At 47.4% G+C, this 27,896-nt stretch overlaps 1 protein-coding gene across 6 annotated transcripts in view; it reads left to right on the forward strand.

Annotated features, from left to right (window-relative positions):
• The window catches only part of FGD5 (FYVE, RhoGEF and PH domain containing 5), a 95,252-nt gene that overhangs the window by 20,765 nt on the left and 46,591 nt on the right, over positions 1–27,896 (forward strand). For all 6 annotated transcript variants that reach the window (XR_012788614.1, XM_075574639.1, XM_075574638.1 and 3 more), the window contains exons 3-5: positions 9,574–9,703; positions 20,029–20,087; positions 22,363–22,393. Coding sequence is in view for 5 of the 6 variants with exons in the window: in XM_075574639.1 (XP_075430754.1) it covers positions 9,574–9,703; positions 20,029–20,087; positions 22,363–22,393 (220 nt within the window). In the remaining variant the exon portion in view is untranslated. The remainder of the gene's footprint in view (positions 1–9,573; positions 9,704–20,028; positions 20,088–22,362; positions 22,394–27,896) is intronic.

Raw genomic sequence — 27,896 nt, forward strand, 5'->3', positions numbered from 1 at the left:
GACTGTGCACATGTCACCTTAATGGTGCAAAAATAGACACTTTTATTTGCACTATGATCTGACACTGTGCTTGATTGCAATAAACTCCAGTAGGTTTGTGTGTCTGAAACATATGGATGTAAAGCATTTTTGTGGGTACCACGGAAGGGCAATTAAGGCAATAAGCATTTTCCTAGATCTTGGGTTTGTTTCCGTTGTTGGTTTGTCAGCTGGCTGTCAGTGGGATGCATTGAGCCGAGTCCTATCTGTATGCTATCGGTGGAAGCTCATCAACTGATTAGAGCAGCCCGGGGAATTGAGAATATACTCACACTGTAGACAAACCAAATATATACTCTTAGTATTGAGCAATATCTTCATCGGTCAACTTCACAGGCAGATATTAAATCCATCCCCTCCCTGTTCTAATAACCCCGCAGAGCGCAACATCCACCCGTGTCCTGCCTCCGCCTGTAATGCAATCATTTCATGTTTTTGTTAGTTCAGCAAAGTTATTTATGGCGCTGGGTTTAAATCACCCGGCAGGAGCGGGCGCTTTATCGCACCCCGTGGGTTACAAGCGAAAGTTTCTGATTGTCGGCTGCTTTGTGACAGGCAGCAATTCATGTTAACTTAATGGATCAATTAGAGTTAATGGATGGTAGAATGCATTTAAGAGGCACAGTCTGTTTGGCCGGGCCCCGCCCTTCTTAAAAAGCCAATAAAAATAGCCTTAGTATTGCATAATTGGGTGGGTTAATTAAGATGTTATCCCCTTTAAACACTGACTTTCCACATCATTTCTAAGCACCCACCTTGAACGGTCTAGCACTTGCGCAGTGTAACTCTTACATGGAAAGTGTCCATATCTCATGGTATTACCCAGAGTCCACTTTTCTTCCATCTCACAACACTATGGTCTTCAAGGAAAACACTCCACGTGGCTTTGCTTTGGTTCCACCAAACTCCATGATCAGCAGTGAGGCTGGGGTAAGCAGCAAAGGATTCTGGGAAGTGTCCGGAGCTGCTCATTAAATGTATTCTTCTGTGCGATTGTGTCACGTATAGCATAAGAAACACGCTGACAAAACATTAAACCCAGACCCGTCAGCTGGATGTCACCGCTGACGTCAAAGCGACTTCTCACTCTGGTAAAGGGAATGACTGTACAGTCACACACACCTATCTCTCCACACCAACGTCATACTGCAACATGAGTCGGATTACTCCGCGGGCATTTCCTGCTGTCAGTTTAAAGGAAGCCCCCAGTTTATGTTGCCATTGTCCAGACCAGTGGTGGGCAACTCCCAGTTGTCAAGGGCCACCAACAGGTCAGGTCTTAAGGATATCCCTGCTTCAGCACAGGTGGCTCAATCAGTTGCTGCTTCAACACAGGTGTGCTGAAGCAGCGATATCCTTAAAACCTGACCTGTTGGTGGCCCTTGATGACTGGCATTGAGCACCCCTGGTCCAGACCACCAGCAAAGTGTGTTCTTCTGATCACACGCAGCTCTGAATATGAACAGGATGAATCAGTACTAAGCTATGTGTGCTAATCATACCTCCTCATTTACACCTGGGGAACTATGCACTTAAGCAAGTTTGGAGCAGAGAAAGTACGTTGGTCGAACCACTTAAATGTCAATAATGAATTGGGGGGGGGGGGGAGGGGAAATCTTACACTTCGTTCTGATCACCCGTGCATTGATATATGAAGTACTGGACTTGTAACTTAAAATGAGGATTTAGTTGTGATAGAAAATGCTCACACCGCCCCATATTCAGTAAAGGGTGTTCAGCTAGCTCACCTCATTTATTTGAAAGGGAGTTAAGATGTGCTAAAGTGTAGCACTCTTTAGTGAATATGGGCCACCGAGAGCTAAGCACATTTTGGAAGACTTCGGGGACAACCACGCAAGTGTTTGGGCAGCACTGCCTCCATACCCCCCCCCCCCCCCCCCCTCCCTCCCTGTGTGCTAACCTGCGTATATCAGTGGTAGGCAAACTGAGCTAGAAAGAAGATATGGGCGAATCAATTTCCCGGATTTTCTCGCATTTTCCCAGCAAACTCCCGTTTCGCGGCGTAAAATCTGCACACGGATGCGGTCAATTTTAATCCACTTGGATTTATGAAAAACCGCCACTGGACACAACCCGTGGACCGATTTGTAGAATCCGTGGATTCCGCAGATGATTAAGAATCGACCAACGGGCCACGGAATCCGCAGAAGGGATCCTACAGATCCGTCCCGGGCTGCGCTTATAGCACTGTTGACGGCGCCCAGCGCTGTCGCAAGTACTTAACGTCCGTCGCGGATGGCGATGCGCAGCGACAAAGCTTCCAAAATCTCTGAAGTCAAGGGAATTTGAGATTTACAGCGGCGGCAGCAGCGTGACGTCAGCGGCACGTGAGCGGCTTAGCCAATGAGGGCGACCCGCTCACGGCCACGCCTCTGCCACGCCCCCTGTCGCCCTCCCTTGGTCTCCTGCACCAGAGTGCAGGAATCGCAATAGCGACGGTTGACGTCAGCGGACGCGTAGCCAGCACTATAAGCGCAGCCTAAAGCCGCAGAGAGCCGCCTGTGGCCCACCAATAGCTTATGTGATCTTTTTGTTGTATGAGAATAAAATAACTGTAATAAGAGCGGATTTCCTGTGTTCAGAGAGGAGCGGTGCGAGTGTAAATCCCTCTCTCACTCGGGTTGGGTGAAGTCACACTGAGCTCTGATTAATGTTCATGCTGAACACGCTCTCTGCTAAATAATGGCCTTTTTATGGGCCTCGCAGGCTCGGCTTTTTCTCGCTTCCGTTTTGGCCGATGTTCGTAATGCTAACTTGGAACTTTTTGTTTCCTAATGTATCTCTGCGCATCCTTGAGAAATCATTCTCGTCTTAACCCCTTCTGTGCTAGAGGTGTTTGCAAAGCCATTGGTCCCTCTACCACTGCAGGGGCCCAGAGGCGCATAACCCGCAGTCTGCAATAAAAAGCAGGACTAAGTATTACTGCACACATTCACCTTTCCACAGATCACCCATTATACCATGAAGGACCAGATTTACTAAACGGTGCTTCACAGGAGGCACCTTATAGTCCAAAATCTCAAAGAAGGACTCTGTGGTTGGCTCTTGGTGGGGTACAGGTCAGCACAACATCAGCATTTTAGGGGGGGCAGTGCTCTGCTTAAAGTCTCAGTGAGATAAAGGCCCCGACTCAGACAACGATGACAGAGACTTGAAAGAAGCGGAATCTGGCGCAGATCCAGGACTTGCCCCACCCCCCCTTTTGCATCATCATTGCTGCTCACACAAGCCCAGAATCCTCTCTGGGGGTAGTTAATTGCGGTACAGCATCTCTGTGTCTGGTGTGGACTACATTACTGCAGTGTTTGTTATCCAGAGGAGCCCGTTACTGATATACTTTCTTTGTGTTTGGCTAGTCCTGAGGTCTCTATGGCAACCCCTGGCAGCCATTTTAGTTACTCCCTGGGAACGTGTGTTGCAGGACTTGGTATCCCCGGAGCGGAAAGCAGCTCAGGGGACACACTGAACCCCAAATATCACCACTTTCCAAGCAAAGAAAAAACTTTGTTGTGCCAATGGCAGTTTTAATAACCTGTAAGAGTTGGGAGGTGCTCAGATAAGGGGCAATCTCATCTAGCTGACAAAAAACTGGTTGTAAACAAGTTAACACTGTATTTGGATTTAACAAATGTAACCATGCTAAAAACAAATCCTGTCAGAGGACCAATCAGGACAAAAGAGGAGAGGGATGAGCCCTGTGTCCGGTATTTAAAGAGACAACCTCTTCTATGATCACACTGATGGTTAATAGGTTACATGCTGGTGACTGGCGTCTTTGAAATAAATCATTGGTATATTTAAATCGTTTTTTTTTGTTTTGTTTTTGTTGTCAGAGTAACCCGTTTCTTTGTAGTTATTTACATCCTTCACCCAATCTCTTTTGTGATAAGACTGTTTGTAAGCTCTTACTTTGCTGCTAATTGAAATATATAAATTAATTATGAAGACACAATTAACTAAAGAAATAAAGGGACGGGGCAGTTGGAATCTGATACGAACGATAAGAACTACGCGGAGCCCAAAGAAAACGGAAACATAACATTTTTCACAAGTATTAAATAAGTAAATGTCCCTTTAAATGTGAGTAATTAAATTACATGGATAAGTGGTTCATTTTTTTTTTCTAATTTTGCCCCTGTGAACAAAATATGTTTATAAATTATTTTATAATTAATTTTTATTTTAAAATAACTAGAGCTAATTTCAATCATTATTGATCCAGAGAAGCACAAATTGAGCCCCTTTTAAATATCACTGACATCTAGGGTTGCCAGGTGTCTTGTCCAAAAATACTGGACACAATGGCGAAAGGTGCAACGCGCTCGAGACACAGAGACACACACACACCTCTCTCTCCGCTCCATGCTGTTTCCTCCTCTTCTTGGCCCCGCCCTCAGGCTCCTGACACTTTTCTCCTGATTGGCTGTTGCTGGGTAAATGCAGCCAATCAGGATGGAGGAAGCTGTCCAGCCCCCTAGCAACAACCCTGCTCTCTCCCTGCTCGGGGAAATCCCACGTCCCCCCCAAGCCGGTCAGGTCACTATGTCCAGAGAGGTAATACCGGTATACACACACATGCCCAGAGAGGTAATACCGGTATACACATACACACCCAGAGAGGTAATACCGGTATACACACACACGCCCAGAGAGGTAATACCGGTATACACACACATGCCCAGTATTACCTCTCATTTTGTACTGGACAGAGTGGCCCAATACAGCACAGTGCGGTTCAATATTCGGCACCAGTTGTGATTAGTAGGGTAACCTCCTTCGCTGGCAGAGACGCCCTGGGAGGTGATGGGGCTAAAAGGGCAGTGTGTGCCCGCCTGAGCACGAGGGGCCTGGGTGTGTTGCTCCCCCTCACGTCACAATCCTTCAGTTCATTGCCAGGTTATCTCTGGGGAGGAAAACGCTCCCTGTTTACAGGAAATGCAGCACAAGGGGACCTGGCGCGGTGGGAAGGGCGTGGGCAGAAGCAAGGACAGGGAGGCCGGTTAACCCCGTCTCCCCCAGGAGCGCAGTAGGGAAGCCCTGCATTCGCCAGCATCTCTGGCAGCTGAGGGGTTAAGTGGTGGGGCGCAGTGGCCCAGGTTCACTAAGTCACTGTGTGGAGTATTGCAGCCGATCCGGTGTTATCTGCTATTCAAGTCAATGGCAGTTCCAGCTGAATCAGAGCACGATATCCCACATTAGTGCAGCCTGGCCAGAGAGGTGTGTGTCTGATATCTGTGTATTAGGAGGGGAGAGAGGTATGTGTCCCTGATGTACATGTATTAGGAGTGGGCGAGAGGTATGTGTCCCTGATGTCTGTGTTTTAGGAGTTGGCTGTGACCCTGATGCCTGTGTATTAGGAGTGCGTGAGAGGTATGTGTCCCTGATGCCTGTGTAGTAGGAGTGGGCGAGAGGTATGTGTCCCTGATGTCTGTGTATTAGGACTGAGTGAGGGGTATGTTGTGTCCCTGATGTCTGTGTATTAGGAGTGGGGAGAGGTATGTGTCCCTGGTGCCTGTGTATTAGGAGTTGGCTGTGACCCCGATGCCTGTGTATTAGGAGTGGGTGAGGGGTATGTGTCCCTGATGCCTGTGTATTAGGAGTTGGCGAGAGGTATGTGTCCCTGATGTCTGTGTATTAGGAGTGAGCAAGGGGTATGTTGTGTCCCTGATGTCTGTGTATTAGAAGTGGGCGAGAGGTATGTGTCCCTGATGCCTGTGTATTAGGAGTGGGCGAGAGGTATGTGTCCCTGATGCCTGTGTATTACAAGTGGGCGAGAGGTATGTGTCCCTGATGCCTGTGTATTAGGAGTGGGTGAGAGGTATGTGTCCCTGATGCCTGTGTATTAGGAGTGAGTGAGAGGTATGTGTCCCTGATGCCTGTGTATTAGGAGTAGGTGAGAGGTGTGTCCCTGATGCCTGTGTATTAGGAGTGAGTGAGAGGTATGTGTCCCTGATGTCTGTGTATTAGGAGTGGGTGAGGGGTATGTGTCCCTGATGTCTGTGTATTAGGAGTGGGTGAGAGGTATGTGTCTCTGATGTCTGTGTATTAGGAGTGGGTGAGAGGTATGTGTCCCTGATGCCTGTGTATTAGGAGTGGGCGAGAGGCATATGTCCCTGATGCCTGTGTATTAGGAGTGGGTGAGAGGTATGTATATGCTGGTGAATGTATCCTGGATGATACAGTATATTTCAGTACAGATTTCCTTGGGCAGAGACAAAGTATCTAGTGATGATGTCACTTCAGCAAAACAAAATCTCTTGTGCCGCTTGGTACCTGGACGCAGTGCGTTTCAGGTTAGCGCGTCCCGCTGGGCTCGTAGTTCTGCGCTCGCTCTCACAGTGATTGCCTCGTTCGCTCCAGGCCTGCAGCTGCAATCTGCTCTCACTGAGCCGTATCATTACTACAAGGCGGAGAATTAGCCGGGGATTAAACTGTCTATGGAGATCTAATCAGCTCCGGGCAGCTCTGCTGCAGCACTGTTTTACCACTGAGACCCATCACACCCCACTCTTATACACAGACATCAGGGACATGTACCTCTCACCCCCTCCTAATACACAGACATCCAGGACACGTACCTCTCACCCCCTCCTAATACACAGACATAAGGGACACATACCTCTCACCTCCTCCTAATACACAGATATCGGAGACACTTACGTCTCACCTCCTAATATACAGATATCAGGGACATGTACCTCTTACCTCCACCTAATACACAGGTATAAGGGACGCTTACGTCTCACCTCCTAATATACAGACATCAGGGACATGTACCTCTTACCTCCACCTAATACACAGGTATAAGGGACATGTACCTCTCACCTCCACCTAATACACAGGTATAAGGGACATGTACCTCTCACCCCCTCCTAATACACAGATATCAGGGACATGTACTTCTCACCTCCTCCTAATACCCAGACATTAGGGACACATACCGCTCACCTCCTCCTAATACACAGATTCCAGGGACACATACTTCTCACATCCTAATATACAGATATCAGGGACATGTACCTCTTACCTCCACCTAATACACAGGAATAAGGGACGCTTACGTCTCACCTCCTAATATACAGACATCAGGGACATGTACCTCTTACCTCCACCTAATACACAGGTATAAGGGACATGTACCTCTCACCTCCACCTAATACACAGGTATAAGGGACATGTACCTCTCACCCCCACCTAATACACAGGTATCAGGGACATGTACTTCTCACCTCCTCCTAATACCCAGACATTAGGGACACATACCGCTCACCGCCTCCTAATACACAGATTCCAGGGACACATACTTCTCACCTCCTAATATACAGACATCAGGGACATACCTCTCACCTCCTCCTAATACCCAGGCATCAGGGACACCTATTTTAGCCATTTAGACGCCCCGCTCCTTTTTTAAACTGAGAATGTTTTCATGGTGGGTTTTTTTTATCTGTCCGGGCTCCTGCGAACGCACATTCTCCATCCCCTGAATAATGGGATTATGGATTGCCTCCTAGGGTAGTAATAACCTCACACCGTGTGATTGCCTTCAGTATATCATTACTATTTATTGTAATTACTGCGCTGACAGACAGCGACATTCTTATAAAATTATTATCTGTACTTGTGTCGCTGTAATGTTTCAATCCATCTGCCAAGAGGACGCGTGAGTTTAATTGCATCACGGCACGAGGCTGCCACGGTGTCCTGCCACGCGGGTCTGCCACACGGGGGGGGCTTTTATCATCATACCCTTTCATGCTAAAGGTGCTTGATGCCTTAGAAATGGGATAAAGAGGGAATCAGCAATTCTATAAACGCTTCAATAACTCCTACTACTGCTCAATGTAAAACAGTGGTGCGCAAGAGGATATAGCTCAAGCGCTGAACATACATATATATATATATATATATATATACACACACACACACACACACACAGCTCAACCCCCTTATAACGCTGTGCTTGGGATCCAAAGAATCACATCGCGCTATAAGCGGATCGCGTTAGAAATAATGTACAATTGTATGTATTGTACAATAAAGTATTAAAGACACTAATAATCGTGTTGTAATGTAAAGTATTCATAAGTACGAAAATTGGGAGCCACGCTTGCAGCGCGTTATAAGCGGATTCGTGTTGTAAGGGATCGCGTTATAATAGGGTTGAGCTGTATATATATATATATATATCTATATATATATACACACACATTATTTAAGTTATAGTGGGTGAAAAGGTGACAAAAAAACCTCCATAGTATAGCACAGCGGTGCGCAAACTGTGGGGCGCGACCCCCAGGGGGGGCGCGACACTGCCGACGGGGGGCGCGGGGGTTTACAGAGGCCCCGCGCGCTTCCCGAAGGCACTTAAATTAAGTGCCGGGGGAGCTGCAGGGCCTCTGTAAACCTAACTTACCGTGGCTCCGGCGGCTTCCTCCCTGCGTCGCCATGGCAACGTGGCGTCAAAATGACGCTGCGAGGTCATGTGACGTCACGTTGCTATGGCAACGTGACGTCATTACGCCGGAGCGCGGGTAAGTTGGGGTTGGGGGGGGCGCGGGAGTGAGGGGACAGCCGTCAGGGGGGCGCAGGGAAAAAAGTTTGCGCCCCCCTGGTATAGCATATATATATTTATATATATATATTCAGTGGTTGACAAATCACCAAAAAATCTACTCGCCACCTAGTACCAAACGTGTGCTGCTTGGGCCAATATTTACTCGCCCGGGGATTAAATCCACTCGCCCGGGGCGAGCAAATGTATAGGTTTGTCGAACACTGTATATATTGCGCGGCTGTGAGAAGGAGTTTCTCCCCGCTCCAGTCAGCTGCGGGATGCCGGCGTACTGGTGAATACTGTATACTCTTCTTAAAAGGGAACGAGTAATTAGCGGTGGAGACGAGCGGGGCAGTATTCATCAGCGCCATATAACTGCTCCCTATAACCCCTATTTCTACCTGTAACTCCTCCCATTACTCCATATAACCGCTCCCTGTAGCTCTTCCTATTGGCCCATATAACCCCTTCTGTTGCCCCATATAACCGTGCCCTATAACTCCTTCTATTGTCCCATATACTGTAACTCCTGCTATTGCTACCTGTAATCCTCTCATTACTCCATATAACCGCAGCCCACAACTCTTCCTATTGCCCCTTATAACTGCTCCCTATAACGTATCCTATTACTCCATATAACCCCTCCTTATAACCCCTCCTATTGCCCCATATAACCTCTCCCTAACCTTGCCTGTTGCTCCATATAACAGACCCTATTGGTTATAAGATTGCCAATTGCCCTCATATTAAAAGGACCGCCTGGGAGATTTAAAAGCCTGAACTGGCCCAATCAGTCCCTGGATCCCCTCACATATTATTAACCTTTTCTCTGACAACGGGGCCAGCATATGGACACGAAAGATGAACCGTTGTGACTGCAGACAAGCGATGTGTCACCAGGTGTGGTTCTTGCTGTGCTGGTTCATGCCTTGATAGAGTTTTCCTTGTGTCCGCAGCGCTTACACGGAGCCATACAAGGTGTGTCCCATCTCTGTGAGCGCCACGGAAGACGTCACATCTGATGAGGAGCAGAAAAGCTCTGAAGACGAGGGTAGCTGCCCCGGGGAGACAGGAGTGGTGCAGAAGGTAATTTGTATGTGTGGAGTACACTGTAAATGAGTTTAGTGATGTGCATCCCTGTCTCCCGATCTCCTCTCAGCTATGCCTCCCCCTCTCTCCTCTCAGAGGTGCCTCCTCCTCTCAGCAGTGCCTCCTCCTCTCTCTGCTCTCATCAGTGCCTCCCCCCCTCTCTCCTCTCAGCAGTGCCTCTCCCTCTCTCTCCACTCAGCTATGCCTCCCCCTCTCTCCTCTCAGCTATGCCTCCCTCCTCTCTCCTCTCAGCTATGCCTCCCCCTCTCTCCTCTCAGCTATGCCTCCCCCTCTCTCCTCTCAGCTATGCCTCCCTCCTCTCTCCTCTCAGCTATGCCTCCCCCTCTCTCCACTCAGCTATGCCTCCCCTTCTATACACTCAGCTATGCCTCCCTCCTCTCAGCTATGCCCCCCTTCTATACACTCAGCTATGCCTCCCCCTCTCTCCTCTCAGCTATGCCTCCCACTCTCTCCACTCAGAGGTGCTTCCCCCTCTCTCTTCTCAGCTATGCCTCCCCTCTCTCCTCTCAGAGGTGCTTCCCGCTCTCTCTTCTCATCTGTGCCTCCTATCTCTCCTTTCAGCAGTGCCTCCCCTCTCTCCTCTCAGAGGTGCCTCTCCCTCTCTGTTCTCAGCAGTGCCTCCCCCTCTCTCATCTCAGTAGTGCCTTTCCCTTTCTCCTCTCAGCAGTGCTTCCCCCTCTCTCTTCTCAGCAGCGCTTCCCCCTCTCTCCTCTCAGGGGTGCTTCCATCACTGTCACCCCTCAGTGATGCCTCCCTCTCTGCCTCATCTCAGTGGTGCCTCCCTCTCTTCTCTCAGCTGTGCCCTTCCTCTCTCCTCTCAGTAGTCCCTCCCCCTCCCTCCCCTCAGCGGCGCCTCCCTCTCTCCTTTCAGCATTGTCTCCCCCTCTCTTTTTCCTCTCAGCGGTGCCTCCCTCTCTTTTCTCAGCACTGCCTCCCCTCTCAGTGATGCCTCCCTCTCTCCTCTCCCCAGTGCCTCTCTGTCTCATCTCAGCAGTGCCTCCCTCTCTCCTCTCAGCTGTGCCTCCCTCTCTCAGCTGTGCCTACCTTTCTCCTCTTAGCTGTGCCTCCCACTCTCCTCTCAGCGGTGCCTCCCCCTCTCCTCTCAGCAGTGCCTCCCTCTCTCCTCTCAGTGGTGCCTCTCCCTCTTTCCCTTCTCAGAGGTGCCTCCCCCTCTCTCTCCTCTCAGGGATGCTTCCATCACTGTCACCCCTCAGCGATGCCTCCTTCTCTGTCTCATCTCAGCGGTGCCTGTCTCTCTCCTCTCAGCTGTGCCTCCCACTCTCCTCTCAGCGGTGCCTCCCCCTCTTTCTCCTCTCAGCGATGCCTCTCTCTATCTCTCCTCTTAGAGGTGCCTCCCTCTCTCCTCTCAGCTGTGCCTCCCACTCTCCTCTCAGTGATGCCTCCCCCCCTTTCTCCTCTGCCTCTCTCTCCTCTCAGTGGTGCCTCCCCCTCTTTCCCTTCTCAGAGGTGCCTCCCTCTCTCTCCTCTCTCAGTGGTGCCTCCTCCTCTCTCTTCTCAGCGGTGCCTCCCCCTCTCTCCCCTCTCAGCGGTGCCTCCCCCTCTCTTCCCTCTCAGTGGTGCCTCCTTCTCTCCTCTCTCAATGCACATCCCTCTCTCCTCTCTCAGCGGTGCCTCCCCCTCTCTCCCCTCTCAGCAGTGCCTCCCTCTCTCCTCTCAGCGGTGCCTCCCTCTCTCAGCGGTGCCTCCCTCTCTCTCCCCTCTCAGCAGTGCCTTTGCTACTCCCTCTTCCATTAGCCATGCCTCCACCTTCCCTATAACGGGGCTCCTCTTTATCTCCTGCATCCTGCTAATCCAAGGCAAATAAATAGTACCTTCAATAGGACTCCTCTTATCACTGACTCCTTTGCAGACTGAAGCATTATTGTCAGTTTTAATTGGGTTTCATTCATTGATCACTGTGGAGAACTTGCTATCAGTAATGACCTGACTGCTCTGGCCATAGATCAGTAACCCCTTTCCTGCCAGAGCCATGCCCTGCTGCCCCCCTGGCAGCAAAGAGGTTAAATGCAGGCACCTAAAAGTAGTACTCTCTTTGTGAATAAAAACCCCCAAAACACGGAAAAAGAAAATGATTAAAAAAAGACCTCACCATGAAAATATAACCAAGAATCAAACTCCTCAGAGCTGTACAGCAAAAACATTCACACGGCAGTACTAATACTACATACTCACTCACACGGCAGTACTAATACTACATACTCACTCACACGGCAGTACTATTACTACATACTCACTCACACGGCAGTACTATTACTACATACTCACTCACACGGCAGTACTAATACTACATACTCACTCACACGGCAGTACTATTACTACATACTCACTCACACGGCAGTACTAATACTATATACTCACACTGCAGTACTAATACTATATACCCACTAACATGGCAGTACTGGTACTATATACTCACTGACACTGCAGTACTACTACTATATACTCACACTGCAGTACTGCTGCTATATACTCACTCACACGGCAGTACTAATACTATATACTGACTCACATGGCAGTACTAATATTATATACTCACTCACAGCAGTACTAATACTATATACTCACTCACACTGCAGTACTATTACTACATACTCACTCACACGGCAGTACTATTACTACATACTCACTCACACGGCAGTACTAATACTACATACTCACTCACACGGCTGTACTAAAACTATATACTCACTCACACGGCAGTACTAATAATACATACTCACTCACACGGCAGTACTAATACTATATACTGTACTCACTCACTCAGTACTAATAATATATACTCACTCACACAACAGAACTAATACTATATTCACTCACACGGCACTACTAATATACTCACACTGCAGTACTAATACTATATACTCACTCACACGGCAGTACTAATACTATATACTGACACGGCAGTACTAATATTATATACTCACACTGCAGTACTAATACTATATACTCACTCACACGGCAGTACTAATACTATATACTCACACGGCAGTACTAATATTATATACTCACACTGCAGTACTAATACTATATACCCACTAACATGGCAGTACTGGTACTATATACTCACTGACACTGCAGTACTACTACTATATACTCACACTGCAGTACTGCTGCTATATACTCACTCACACGGCAGTACTAATACTATATACTGACTCACATGGCAGTACTAATATTATATACTCACTCACAGCAGTACTAATACTATATACTCACTCACACTGCAGTACTAATACTACATACTCACTCACACGGCAGTACTATTACTACATACTCACTCACACGGCAGTACTAATACTACATACTCACTCACACGGCTGTACTAAAACTATATACTCACTCACACGGCAGTACTAATAATACATACTCACTCACACGGCAGTACTAATACTATATACTGTACTCACTCACTCAGTACTAATAATATATACTCACTCACACAACAGAACTAATACTATATTCACTCACACGGCACTACTAATATACTCACACTGCAGTACTAATACTATATACTCACTCACACGGCAGTACTAATACTATATACTGACACGGCAGTACTAATATTATATACTCACACTGCAGTACTAATACTATATACTCACTCACACGGCAGTACTAATACTATATACTCACAGGGCAGTACTAATATTATATACTCACACTGCAGTACTAATACTATATACCCACTAACATGGCAGTACTGGTACTATATACTCACTGACACTGCAGTACTACTACTATATACTCACACTGCAGTACTGCTGCTATATACTCACTCACACGGCAGTACTAATACTATATACTGACTCACATGGCAGTACTAATATTATATACTCACTCACAGCAGTACTAATACTATATACTCACTCACACTGCAGTACTAATACTACATACTCACTCACACGGCAGTACTATTACTACATACTCACTCACACGGCAGTACTAATACTACATACTCACTCACACGGCTGTACTAAAACTATATACTCACTCACACGGCAGTACTAATAATACATACTCACTCACACGGCAGTACTAATACTATATACTGTACTCACTCACTCAGTACTAATAATATATACTAACTCACACAACAGAACTAATACTATATTCACTCACACGGCACTACTAATATACTCACACTGCAGTACTAATACTATATACTCACTCACACGGCAGTACTAATACTATATACTGACACGGCAGTACTAATATTATATACTCACACTGCAGTACTAATACTATATACTCACTCACACGGCAGTACTAATACTATATACTCACACGGCAGTACTAATATTATATACTCACACTGCAGTACTAATACTATATACCCACTAACATGGCAGTACTGGTACTATATACTCACTGACACTGCAGTACTACTACTATATACTCACACTGCAGTACTGCTGCTATATACTCACTCACACGGCAGTACTAATACTATATACTGACTCACATGGCAGTACTAATATTATATACTCACTCACAGCAGTACTAATACTATATACTCACTCACACTGCAGTACTAATATTATATACTCACTCACACTGCAGTACTAAATAACTCACACTGCAACTATATACCACACACACACACACACACACCAGTATTATATAGGTTACTCACACACAGAGCATCAGTACTATGTACCTCACTCACACTGCAGTACTATATACTGCACTCACACTGCAATATTATATACCTCACTCATATTGCTGTACTATATACCTCACTCGCACACATCAGTATTATATACCTCACTGACACACCGCAGTACTATATACCTCACTAGAACATAGGCACTATAGGGAATACTTCCATCTGATGTTTAATGTCTGATGCTCAGAGATATTTCCAATGATTGCAAGGTGCTGGTACTGGGTTCTCTAATGGGTCTCCCACTACACAGGCCAGGGTCTTCATCAGCCCCCTTCTCTCGTCCACCTTCTCTCCACAAACTCAATATAAATCCCATCAGACCCAACCCCGCCTCGGAGTCTGCGCGCTAGGACTTCCCCGGGAATATAGCATCTCACTGCTGGTCACTGGTTGGGGGGTTTGGGTGCACCCCCCTCCACCCGTTCCCTGTGGTCCCCCTAGGCCAGGTCCCCCAACGCACCCATGAATAATTGATACGTGCTCTCTCCTCTCCTAAGCGAGTTATACAGAGCGCTGACCCATCGTTCACACGCCTGTCACGCGGTTATTACATTGCAGCTACAGACTCAGCACTCTGAGGGCTCTTTGCAGGAGCTGTTACCCCCAAAGGTTAATTTGTGATGGTTCTTCCTGTGTTACGGAAAGACATTTATATTTAGCTTTAAGCAACTGTATATCATAGCAGAATCTCATGAGACTCACTGGCCGGGCTACCTGACCAAAAAACTATATTTATATACGGACAACGTAATACAGTATGTTTCTGATATATTGGGGGCTATTTATTAGTCATGTTGCACATTTATGGTGCAATCTGGTTAATAAACGTTAAGATGACCTATGTCAGCGTTACACTTTGCCGACGTGTTGTTAAATGTATTGCGTTGTGTCACTTAATAGGTACAAATTCTTTGTTCATGCTACACGGACATAATACTTTTCACATGTAGAACTACACTCACATGATCTGTACCAGGGATGCTCAACTCCAGTCCTGAAGCCACCTCCCCCCCCAACAGGTCAGGTTTTCTGGATATCCCTGCTTCAGCACAAGTGGCTCGATCAGTCCCTGCTTCAGCACAGGTGGCCCAATCGGTCCCTGCTTCAGCTCAGGTGGCTTCGACTGAGCCTCTGATTGAGCCACCTGTGCTGAAGCTGGGATATCCTGAAAACCTGACCTGTTGAGGGGTGCCTGAGGACTGGTTGGGCTCCCCTGATGTGCACACACACGGACATTACTCCGTACAGTGTTCAGACCGTTACTTTTTACTTCTCTGTTCTCTGTTCTCTGGCTAACTTTTGCACAATAACATACTATCTTAATAAACATTGTTTTCAAAATGATTCGTAGACCGGTGTCCATGCATATTCCATATAAAATGGGAAAACATCAGCAGACAGCTGATTTACTGCGCGGTTCCCAACGGCGCCCTTTTCCCGCGCCTCTTCTGCTTATTCGCACCATTTAAACACACCTTCCAATGCTAAACACCCCGCTTCAGCGCAGCGCACGGAAGTACGCATCGCCATGGGAACGCTGCTCTCACAGCGCAGGTATCGCGCCATGAACCTGGGTTAGGGCTAGCTCACACTGCCTGCTATGCGACGTGTGCGCGCGCACGTTCGGCGCTCTTTGAGGCTAGTGGACGAGAGTTGTCACACTAGAAACTGCTTGTGGCGGCAAAGTACAGCGTTGACGCTGCGACATTTTGCCTCCACAACCCAAACTGAAATTTCGGGCTGCCGTCGCGTCACGTGAGCTGGTTGAGCCAATAAAGGCGAATCATCTCTGTGACGCCCCCAATCGCCGCGACCCAACTCCTGCAGCTAGCTCACAGATCGCTGGGCTGCAGGAGCGCGCGGCGGAGGCGTGCACGGAAGCGGGCGGCCGTAGCAGGCAGTGTGAGCTCGGCCTTAGTAACCCCTCTGTGTGTATGTTTGTGTGTGTGGGTATCTACATATATAAATATTTATATATACAGAGATCCGTAGACGGATAGAAACATTGTGTCACTGCTTAGTCGCCCAGGTTGTGTTGGCTCCCCAGCAGTGAAGGCGTTACGTGTGACTATTTGGAACAGGGTGTCTGTGCCCCACGCCCTCCTGCCTCCGACCGAGAAACAGAAATATGCTCCTCACTCCCGCTCGCCCTCTCCCGCCTTCCCTCCCCTCGTATATCATGCGATGCCCGCGGCATGTGCCTGGGTACCGGCTGTAAATAGTGCAGTCACAACACACACAATGGCTGGGATTTCGTGAACTTCTCGTTACCCAGTTGGGGTGAAAGCGGATTGTTTGTAGCACATACCAACGCAAGAAAGAAATCGCGGCAGGAATCGATACATCCGAGCCACCCTATAACTCCTCCTAGTCCCCATATAACCACTAACCACTCTATAAAACACCTATTATTACTCCATAAAAACGTCTCATTTGTACCAGTTTTGAAGCAATTCCAAAACTGGTACATATGAGACGCTTTAGGGGCGGTGTGTGTGATTCTTGGGGGGGATATGTTTGTGTGTGATTCTTGGTGGGAGGTGTGTGATTCTTTGTGGGGGGGGAGGTGTGTGTGTGATTCTTGGGGGGAGATGTGTGTGTGATTTTTGGGGGGAGGTGTGTGTGTGATTTTTGGGGGGAGGTGTGTGTGGGTGTGTGATTCTTGGGGGAGAAGTGCTTGTGTGTGATTCTTGGGGGAGAAGTGCTTGTGTGTGATTCTTGGGGGAGAAGTGTGTGTGTGCGTGATTATTGGGGTGGAGGTGTGTGTGTGTGATTCTTTGGGGAGAGTTGTGTGTGTGTGATTCTTGGGGGAGATGTGTGTTAGATTCTTGGGGGGAGGTGTGTTAGATTCTTGGGGGGAGGTGTGTATTTGTGTGATTCTTGGGGGGGGGAAAGTGTGTGTGTGTGTGTGTGTGTGTGTGTGTGTGTGTGTGTGTGTGTGTGTGTGTGTGTGTGTGTGTGTGTGTGTGTGTGTGTGTGTGTGTGTGTGTGTGTGTGTGTGTTTCTTGCTGGAGGTGTTTGTGTGTGTGATTCTTGGGGGAGAGGTGTGTGTGATTCTTGGGGGGAGGTGTGTGTGTGTGTGTGTGTGTGTGTGTGTGTGTGTGTGTGTGTGTGTGTGTGTGTGTGTGTGTGTGTGTGTGTGTGTGTGTGTGTGTGTGTGTGTGTGTGTGTGTGTGTGTGTGTGATTCTTGGATGGGGATTGAGTGTGTGAGGGGGTGTAAGAAATGAATGGGGGAGAGGTGTGGAGGAGTGAGGGGAATGTGAGAGGGAGTAAGAGGGGGGAAGTGATAGAAAGGGGAAGAGAGAGGAGGGTGGAGTGAGTGAGTGAGAGAGGAGGGTGGAGTGAGTGAGTGAGAGAGGGGGGTGGAGTGAGTGAGTGAGAGAGGGGGTGCATTAGTGAGGGATGATTAATAAATTATTTTGTATTTTGTCCCGTTTTGCCACTATAAAAATATGGGAACAGTTACTACATCTGTATTTATCAAAGGAAAGGAAGGCCTGGATTGCAGGCGCTGCTGTGTGACTGCACATCGCTGGCTCTGGGGTTCTGAAATGGGGGCGAGAGGTGTTCAAATCCTAAAATCTGGTTGGAGGCGGCCATGGGGGTTTCCCTTTAAAAAAAAATATATATAAAAAAAAACGAAAATGCTTTATTGTTTCAATGACTGTATTCTATATGTTATGTGCATATGAACGCAATGTATCTGTATAAGCTCCCTGTTTGCTTCCAATAAAGGAAAAAGATTGGGGGGGGGAAATAAATAAATATATATATATATATTAACCCCTTCCCTGCCAGAGAGGGGCAGCGGCCAGTGCATTGCAGGAGTTAAGGGGAATCCCTCTGTTCACTTCCTGGTAAAACAAACAGCAATTAAATACTAGAGAGAGAGGCAACGCCTGATTGCTGTGCCCGGGAAAAGAGAGGGGTGTGCAGGGCAGCGTGGGCCGCCATATTAATCACAGACAATCTCACTACGTGTGCCCCAGCATTGCAAGCCCTGCTTGGCACAGGCGGATGTGAGGACGTGCGGAGTGCCTAGTATGCCCTCAATGCCCCCCCCCCCCCCAACGTCATGCCAGCCCGCCTGGCATGAGGTCACTGTCAGCGTGAGGCTACGGACGGAGGGGGTGGCGCTGTTTGATTGGACTTTTACCAGAACCGCTCTCTAAATAAATTGGGGAGAACCGCCCACTACTTTCAATAGGAGTTCCTTGCTAAGTGTGGTGCTGGTTTTTGCATTTAGGAGACTGTACTGTAATAGTTTCCTTGACTTCTTCTAATAGGAGGGAGATGGGTTGAGCTAATCATGCCTATAATAAAGATGCTATTACTTTATCAGTGAAGCATTAACTTCTGTTCAAGTGAACGGATTTTAGCGCTTTGCCAACAGAACATTAACAACTTGGCTGTATATGGAATAAAGTCCCAGAGGTCTCTCACTCGCTTAGAAATATCAGGCTCACCAGTTTCAGTAACTTAGACTCTTTTCCTTCAGGTCCGATGTGGACTGTGGTACCATTTAGGGATCAACATTGAGTTTTTCATAGATTAAATTATAGTGAGATTTCAAAAGCTCTGTAGACTTTCATTCCATCTGCAGGTATCAAGAACTGTAATATTGGTCCCCAAAGGGTGTTCCATCCTTCATAGGACCTGCTGCTTGCCACGGCCAACATCATGACTGGAGCTTTGAACTATCAGTTGTAACCTCGGAACAGATGTGTGAAATATATGGGCATCTGTGTAAAAAAATGCTCAAAAATGCTACCATTCGCCAGTAATGTCCAGGCACCCCTTTGTGTCTGAGAAATTAAAACCCACCCATTCCTTTGGGAGGATTTAGGCAACTTTTGCAACATTTGGAGTTGGTCGTAGGGATGTTTGATTAACGGATTTCACAGGCTCGTCAATTAAGGTACAAAGTTTTGGTTATGTTAAACCACATCTTAAATAAGTTATGGTGGGTAAAAAAAACCTCCAGGTATACCATACAGCAAATTAATATATCACGTGTGAGCACATTCACATGTCTCAGACAGGTCTGCAGCCCCGCTTTTCACCATTATCTCCTAGCATACAGTGCGTCCACTGCAGCCAAGGATTCTGGGAAATTACATGCAAATGAGCACCCAGTGTCAACTTTTGTTTAAAAAAAAATGTCTGTGAAGCGAGATTTGTGACTTTCTGTAAATGTAACTCCAGACATTTGCAGAGTGACGCTTTTCTAATCCCGAACAGGGTTTTTTTTTATCCCCCGACACCTTCTGTCCACTCAAAACATACAAATAATAAAATATTACAACATCGAGGTCAATATGTGGAAGAGAGTTTTCATTTCCTGCTCTCTTTAATTATTACCCCTTTGTTGCGTGACGTGTCCCCTGCTTACAATGCGCATTGTTTTGCAGCATTGGTGCTTTCCCCAGTGATTCTCTCCCCTTGTCGGTATGTTGCACCCTGAAGATACCTGCCCGTAATTTGTAAGCACTTCCTCCCATAGAATGAGTAGTTAGTGGGATTCCCCGTGAGAATCGGAATCTGCTTTGACATATTTTAAGGGATGTTTTTATTATTATTTATGTTTTTCTCTTGCTGTGTTTTCTTGCTCAGAAGGAAGGACCGATGAGAGCTCTGAGTATTGTGAAGGATCTGCTGACCTCTGAGAAAGTGTAAGTTTAGGTGCTGCTTTAAGGGGGTATGTGCAGTGGGAGGCGGTTCCCCAAAACCAATACTAGGGGAAGTGGTCAGTCGTCGCTGATAAGTAATACATCCTGTGCCTGGACAGTTATCTGTCCCTCTCAGTGGGGGGGTAAGACTTTTCGCTCAAGGCCTATTAGGCCCAGATCTACAAAACGGTGCTATGCTTCAGCACGCATCAGAGTAAAAGCATGCTAAAACTTAGCACCCTTTTCTAGATCTGGGCCTTAATGAGTTACATGGGGGTGGTTGCCAGGTGTCCAGTATTGAACCGGACTGTCCAGTAAAAAATTAGTTAATACTGGGCATGTATGTGTCCGGTATTACCTCTCTGGGTGTGTATATGTATGCCGGTATTACCTCTCTGGGCGTGTATGTGTATACCGGTATTACCTCTCTGGGCGTGTATGTGTATACCGGTATTACCTCTCTGGGCGTGTATGTGTATATCGGTATTACCTCTCTGGGTGTATGTGTATACCGGTATTACCTCTCTGGGTGTGTATGTGTATACCGGTATTACCTCTCTGGGCGTGTATGTGTATACCGGTATTACCTCTCTGGGAGTGTACGTGTATACCGGTATTACCTCTCTGGGTGTGTACGTGTATACCGGTATTACCTCTCTGGGCGTGTATGTGTATACCGGTATTACCTCTCTGGGTGTGTACGTGTATACCGGTATTACCTCTCTGGGCATGTATGTGTATACCGGTATTACCTCTCTGGGTGTGTACGTGTATACCGGTATTACCTCTCTGGGCGTGTATGTGTATACCGGTATTACCTCTCTGGGTGTGTACGTGTATACCGGTATTACCTCTCTGGGCATGTATGTGTATACCGGTATTACCTCTCTGGGTGTGTATGTGTATACCGGTATTACCTCTCTGGGTGTGTATGTGTATACCAATATTACCTCTCTGGGTGTGTATGTGTATATCGGTATTACCTCTCTGGACGTGTATGTGTATACCGGTATTACCTCTCTGGACGTGTATGTGTATACCGGTATTACCTCTCTGGGCGTGTATGTGTATACCGGTATTACCTCTCTGGGCGTGTATGTGTATACCGGTATTACCTCTCTGGGCGTGTATGTGTATACCGGTATTACCTCTCTGGGCGTGTATGTGTATACCGGTATTACCTCTCTGGGTGTATGTGTATACCGGTATTACCTCTCTGGGTGTATGTGTATACCGGTATTACCTCTCTGGGTGTGTATGTGTATACCGGTATTACCTCTCTGGGTGTGTATGTGTATACCGGTATTACCTCTCTGGACGTGTATGTGTATACCGGTATTACCTCTCTGGGCGTGTATGTGTATACCGGTATTACCTCTCTGGGCGTGTATGTGTATACCGGTATTACCTCTCTGGGCGTGTATGTGTATACCGGTATTACCTCTCTGGGCGTGTATGTGTATACCGGTATTACCTCTCTGGGTGTATGTGTATACCGGTATTACCTCTCTGGGGGTGTATGTGTATACCGGTATTACCTCTCTGGGTGTGTATGTGTATACCGGTATTACTTCTCTGGGTGTATGTGTATACCGGTATTACCTCTCTGGGTGTGTATGTGTATACCGGTATTACTTCTCTGGGTGTATGTGTATACCGGTATTACTTCTCTGGATGTATGTGTATACCGGTATTACTTCTCTGGATGTATGTGTATACCGGTATTACCTCTCTGGGTGTATGTGTATACCGGTATTACTTCTCTGGATGTATGTGTATACCGGTATTACCTCTCTGGGCGTGTATGTGTATACCGGTATTACCTCTCTGGGTGTATGTGTATACCGGTATTACCTCTCTGGGTGTATGTGTATACCGGTATTACCTCTCTGGACATAGTAACCTGACCGGCTTGGGGGGCCGCCGGATTTCCCCGAGCAGTGAGAGAGTAGGGCTGTTGCTAGGGGGCTGGGCAGCTTCCTCCATCCTGATTGGCTGCATTACCCTGCAGCAACCAATTAGGAGGAGGTGTCAGGAGCCTGGGGGCGGGGCCAAGGAGAGGAGGAAACAACATAGAGCACAGAGCGGAGAGAGAGGTGTGTGTGTCTCAAGAACACGTGTATGTGTGTATGAGTGTGTGTCTAGAGCGTGTTGCACCTTTCACCATTGTGTCCAGTATTTTTGGAGAAGCCACCTGGCAACACTACAGTAGTTACGAGACCCTTTGGCTGTGAACATGTTGAAGAATTCCAGCCTAACAGATATTGTCTTTTTGCAGATATGTGGAGATGTTGAAGCGCCTGCATACCGTGAGTAATCCATACTGATTCCCATGTTTATTCACACACGCTGCGCGTGACACAATAACGGAGGGGGGTGCTCGGCCTCCCAGGCTGCGACGTTTAGTAGAGATGGCGATAAGATCCGTAATGCTCCGCGCAGCAAAACGGAGCAATCTGTATCCATGCAAAATAAAGGGAATGTATAAATAATGGAAGTTAAGCACATACGCATGCAACTTTAATGTGCTTGAAACTGAGAGTGCTAAACACACTGTCACACACATACATTATTCAGGATACAGTTACAAACACTGCTGCTGTTTGGTCGCAATGCTCAAGGGACCGTGCCAGCTTTGTCACAGAAAGAGATAAGAGAGAATGACACAGCGGGAGGTGAGCAAAACCAGAGCAGGCTGTGAATCAGATTTATAGACTGTGGTGAAAGATCTCTGTGCAAACTGAGAGATAGCTGTGCGAGCCAGGACAGAAGCAAACAGAATGAGAGAAAGATGTGAGTGATGTGGATTGAGAGAAGCATAATACTGTATGAGAGAGCTATGTACTGTATATTACAACAACTTTATTTCATATAGCGCTTTTCCCCCCAATGAGGTTCAAAGGGCATCACAATGACCAGTGTTCGACAAACCTATACATTTGCTCGCCCTGGGCGAGTGGATTTAACATCGTGGCGAGCTCCTATTGGCCCAAGCAGCACACGTTTGGTACTAGGTGGCGAGTAGATTTTTTTGTGTGGCGAGTAGATTTTTTGGTGATTTGTCAACCACTGACAATGACAGTATAGCGCGCGGTACGCAGCCCATAGGAATGTTACAGCCACAGCCCCTGCCCAGGTGAGCTTACAATCTATGATTTCGGTGCCTGAGGCACAGGGAGATAAAGTGACTCGCCCGAGGAGCTGCCACCGGGAATTGAGCTAAGTTCCCCTGCTTCAACCTCAGTGTGAATGATATCAGAGTCAGTGCCTCTACTCACGGGGCCACTTCTTCTATTAGGATGCTACAAGCTGGGCATGAGAGCCTATGATATGTGTTTATTTATTTATCTATTTAGAAAATGTTTTACCAGGAAGTAATACATTGAGAGTTACTTCTCATTAACAAATATGTCCTGGGCACAGTTATGATAACAATGCATGGCTACATTAAATGGGCAGACGCGATACATTATAATACATTGTATTTATATGTAACTCAAAGGAGGATGCGAGATAGATGGTTATGTTCTGTTGTGATATAAAGCATTATTTCCCCTTGTTAAAAGCAGAGTGGGTGAGAGCCATGCACGGTATGTGTATATTAAGCTGCACATTATTACAAGCGGATGCAAACTGTTTTAAAAGCCAAGTGAAAAAGGGTCAAGATTGAAACAAAGATATTAGCATCATCTTCGGAAAATGGATGTGTCGTGAAGAATACATATACATTGAATATATCACTGCCTGTGTGTTCTGCACATGGTATACCAAACAAAGAACTCTCACTTCAGAGACCAGTAACCAAATCACAAGGCTACTCATCCTGCCATGTTAACTCTTTGTGTGCTGTAGGGATTAATGCATGTACATTATGAAGATACATTTTATGCAGCCATACAACCATTCATGCCTTATGGTAAACACGCTGGCCTCTGAAGTGGGCAGTGACATTGCGAGCGCCAGCTCACTGAGCAAGCAACTTAACCCCGCAGCGCCTCAGGTGCCAAATATTCAGGAATTCCCTGCGCACAATTCTGCTTTGCATAATGCGTCCCACACAAGAATAAAATCATATTATCACTATTCTAATGACAGGACGCAGGCTGGCAGGGCCGCCGAGGCCCGCGCCCCAGGACTGCGCGGGATGACGCAGATTGCCAGCTGTCCCATGCTAATTTGTGAAGACGGCGCGCCGGCCAGGATCCTGGCAGAGCAGCTCCAGGATGAGAGGGTTTCCCGAGTATCAATGGAGGGTTTATATAGCTAATGGCCCCTCTGTTCAATTAGGAATTTCAAGCAGCTAAGACACGTCCCGTCCCCTGACCTTCCCCATTCATTCCCCTCACCCTTCAACTCTGAGCTCTGTCATTTGTATTCATAATGGGCCCAGTTATTAAGCGCAGAGACTGCGGAGCGCGGCCCTGCGTGGTTTCACGGAGGTCACATGACCTGGCATAAAAGAGCCGGCGAAATAACTTGTTGCCGTGGTAACCGGCCTCCGTGTCACGGCTGCATTGGAAGGACTCGTCACCGCCCTGCTCTTTATAAACCAGACACTTGTTACAGTCATCGGGAATATACCAGCCCGGAGCGAGGCTGTGAGATTGTATATCTCCTGTTCTCAAGGGCCACCAACAGGTCAGGTTTTGATGATATTCCTGCTTCAGCACAGGTGGCTCAATCAGAGGCTCAGTCGAAGACCTGTGCTGAAGCAGCAACTGATTGATCTGAGCCATCTGTGCTGAAGCAGGGACTGATTGAGTCACGTGTGCTGAAGCAGGGATATCCTTAAGACCTGACCTGTTGGTGGCGCTTGAGGATTGGAGTTGGCCTCGCCTGCCCTATACACAGCCAGAATCACAGAGTGGCAGAGTCTTGTACGTTGTACTCCTGGGATTCAGCGGGGCCCCCTGAGCAGCCATCAACATGACTAATACAGGCCAGTGGCCAACACAGTGCAGCTGAACGTTTATTTCTGCCGTGCATTGAAAGCCAATGGGAAAATATCCACATGGAATTACTGGGATCCCAGTATCGGACAGCGAGAGACGGTGTTTTCGTGAATGTCTGAGCCTTGTAAGGCTTACAAATAAAAAAGGAAGTCATTATGTGTTGTATGTGCAGCATATATGGCCATTCCACTCCGAAGGAGTAAGGACCTCGTGCAGCCATAGCTGGGGTGGAACCCTGACTACACCGTTTTTGTTTTCTGCTGCATCTGATAATGAAGTGACATGGGAACCATGATAATATCATTACCCAATGAAAGGTTGGGAGACGTGCATAAATTCACATAGGTTCCTATTCAGTGGGTTTCTAATGTCACATAGGTTCCTAGTCAGTATGTTTCTGATGTCACATAGGTTCTTATTCAGTGGGTTTATAATGTCACATAGGTTCCTAGTCAGTATGTTTCTGATGTCACATAGGTTCCTAGTCAGTATGTTTCTGATGTCACATAGGTTCCTAGTCAGTATGTTTCTGATGTCACATAGGTTCTTATTCAGTGTGTTTCTGATGTCACATAGGTTCTTATTCAGTATGTTTCTGATGTTACATAGGTTCTTATTCAGTATGTTTCTGATGTCACATACGTTCTTATTCAGTATGTTTCTGATGTCACATAGGTTCTTATTCAGTATGTTTCTGATGTCACATAGGTTCTTATTCAGTGTTTTTCTGATATCACATGGGTTTATATTCAGTGGGTTTAATTGATCAGTCTCCCAGCTGCTAAACCGTTGCAATAAAAATTGATTTATTAATGAAATATTCCTACTGATTTCAATTTCTTTATAAACTCAGTGCAGTTTTTTTGCCCAAGTTTGGCAGCCTCGTGCTGTGAAGCCATCCTTTCTTTGCTTGGGAATGTTTCAGTACCATTGAAATCAAGAACAGCAATCTTCATGAGCAAGGGGAAGTTACAGTAGCTGGAAGGCTTCATGACTAGGGAGCATAGGAGGCTGAGGTTGGAATAATCAACTACACCATATAGAAGAGGCAGCATGTGTAAAGATTGAAAACAAGCAGTAACTCTCAATGTATTACTTCCCGGTTAAACATTTTTATAAATAAATGATCAATTATATAGCAGCGTTTAGGCGACCAGGGCACCGTTATTTAGCTTGTGTGAGGTATGTTAATTGCCTGCTATGATAATGAACAAGGGGATGGTTTGCACACATCAGGCAGAGTGAAAGCCCAGTGAATCATGCTTATTTGTGGAAGGAATATAGCTGTATCTGTGTATACAGTCTGGGTGGGTGAGTGTGTTCGGCTCCCACTATATTCATTCTTAGGAGCCAATTTCGGCTATTTCCAGCACTGCCCCTGCTTCCGCTCCCTCTCCTTCCTATGGGTACCAGTCACAGCACCGCCTGTGTCTGCACAATGCTGCCAGTCTGAGCTGGATGGCAGAGTGGGTGTAGCAGGTGACATCGCCTTGGCGATCTCCCAGCCTTGACGGTCAGGTCACGTCTGGAGGAGATGTGACTCCTGCCGGTGACTCCCCCGCACCTCTCTGGCCTTCGGGACCTGCAGGGGGAGCAGCTGTGACTTGGGTGACACAACACACAATGTGGACCCATGACGTTAACCCCCTCAGTGCTGGAGCGGCAGCGAAGAGCAGTGGCATGTGGGCACCGCCAGGCGAGAGAATGGAATGTAATACACTGTGTTTAGCAGAGGACGGGTTAAAGGGATCAATTATCTGACCTACACTGTAATTTGCAGTGAAAAAGCAGCCTGGAGCCCCCCGGCGATGGGGCACCTGACCGCAGGGGCTAGGCTCCCCTCTCTTCCCCTCCATCCTCACTTTTTGGTGCCGGTCCACGTGCTGCTTCCCCTCTCCCCTCCAGCGTGACTGGTTTGAATGCTGTTTCCCCTCCCCCTCGCAAGTGTCACGGGGGGCGGTGCTAAGGGGATTCAAAGGAGCGCAGGGGAGGGAGGGCAGTCTGCTCCCTGGGAAGAAGTTCCCGCTCGCCCGTCCCTTTCTTTGTGTTATACCATGATAATGGAATAATATATTGTACATTACGTTGTATTTTCTTCCTTTTCAAAAATAAGTATACATGGGAAGGATGGTGATCCCGGGAGTAATCCGATTGCCAATTCTTGGAGTCAGGAAGGAATTAATATCCCCCCTTATGAGAGATGGTTGGAGGTTATATCACTGGGGTTTTTGTTTGCCTTCCTCTGTAGGTGAGGATACAGGATAAAGTATCTGTCTACATTTAGCATGGGTTGCACTTGATGGACGTACGTCTTTTCAACCTCATCTACTATGTCACTATGTCTGCCATGTTTGAGGTGGGCATTCCAGGGCATGTGTTGCCTACGTCATGGCGGCTGTTGGGAGGGGGGGGGGGTTAGGTGTGCGTTAACCTTGCTCTTTGGTGCAGATAGCCCCTAAAGCCTTGTGGTGGTTGGGGGTAGCGATTGGGCAGGGCTCATTTGTGCGTGATTCCCTGGGCACAGTGTCGCTTAACGGCTGGGCCATCGGGCACCTGGCTTGGTGGGTCTTGCGGGCCATGGTTGATGTGCCATCGGCCTGTACAGGCGTCACGGCAATGCTGTTACATTATGGAGCGTTCCCGTTGGCATGGCAATGTGGCGCCATTTGACGCCGCGTGGCCATACTGACAAGAGTTGCAGGGGGAAGATGCCGGGAGGATGCCAGAAGATGCCGGTAGATGCAGCCGCCCGCCGCACGCCACCACCCAGACGTTTTCTAGGTAAACCTGGTACGTTGCCAAAACCAGTAGTCTCCGGGTCAAACTCGAACTGGTGGCAACCCAGGACATACTTGAAAAT

This window comes from Ascaphus truei, chromosome 17 (assembly GCF_040206685.1).
Source record: "Ascaphus truei isolate aAscTru1 chromosome 17, aAscTru1.hap1, whole genome shotgun sequence".
Lineage (NCBI taxonomy): Eukaryota > Metazoa > Chordata > Amphibia > Anura > Ascaphidae > Ascaphus > Ascaphus truei.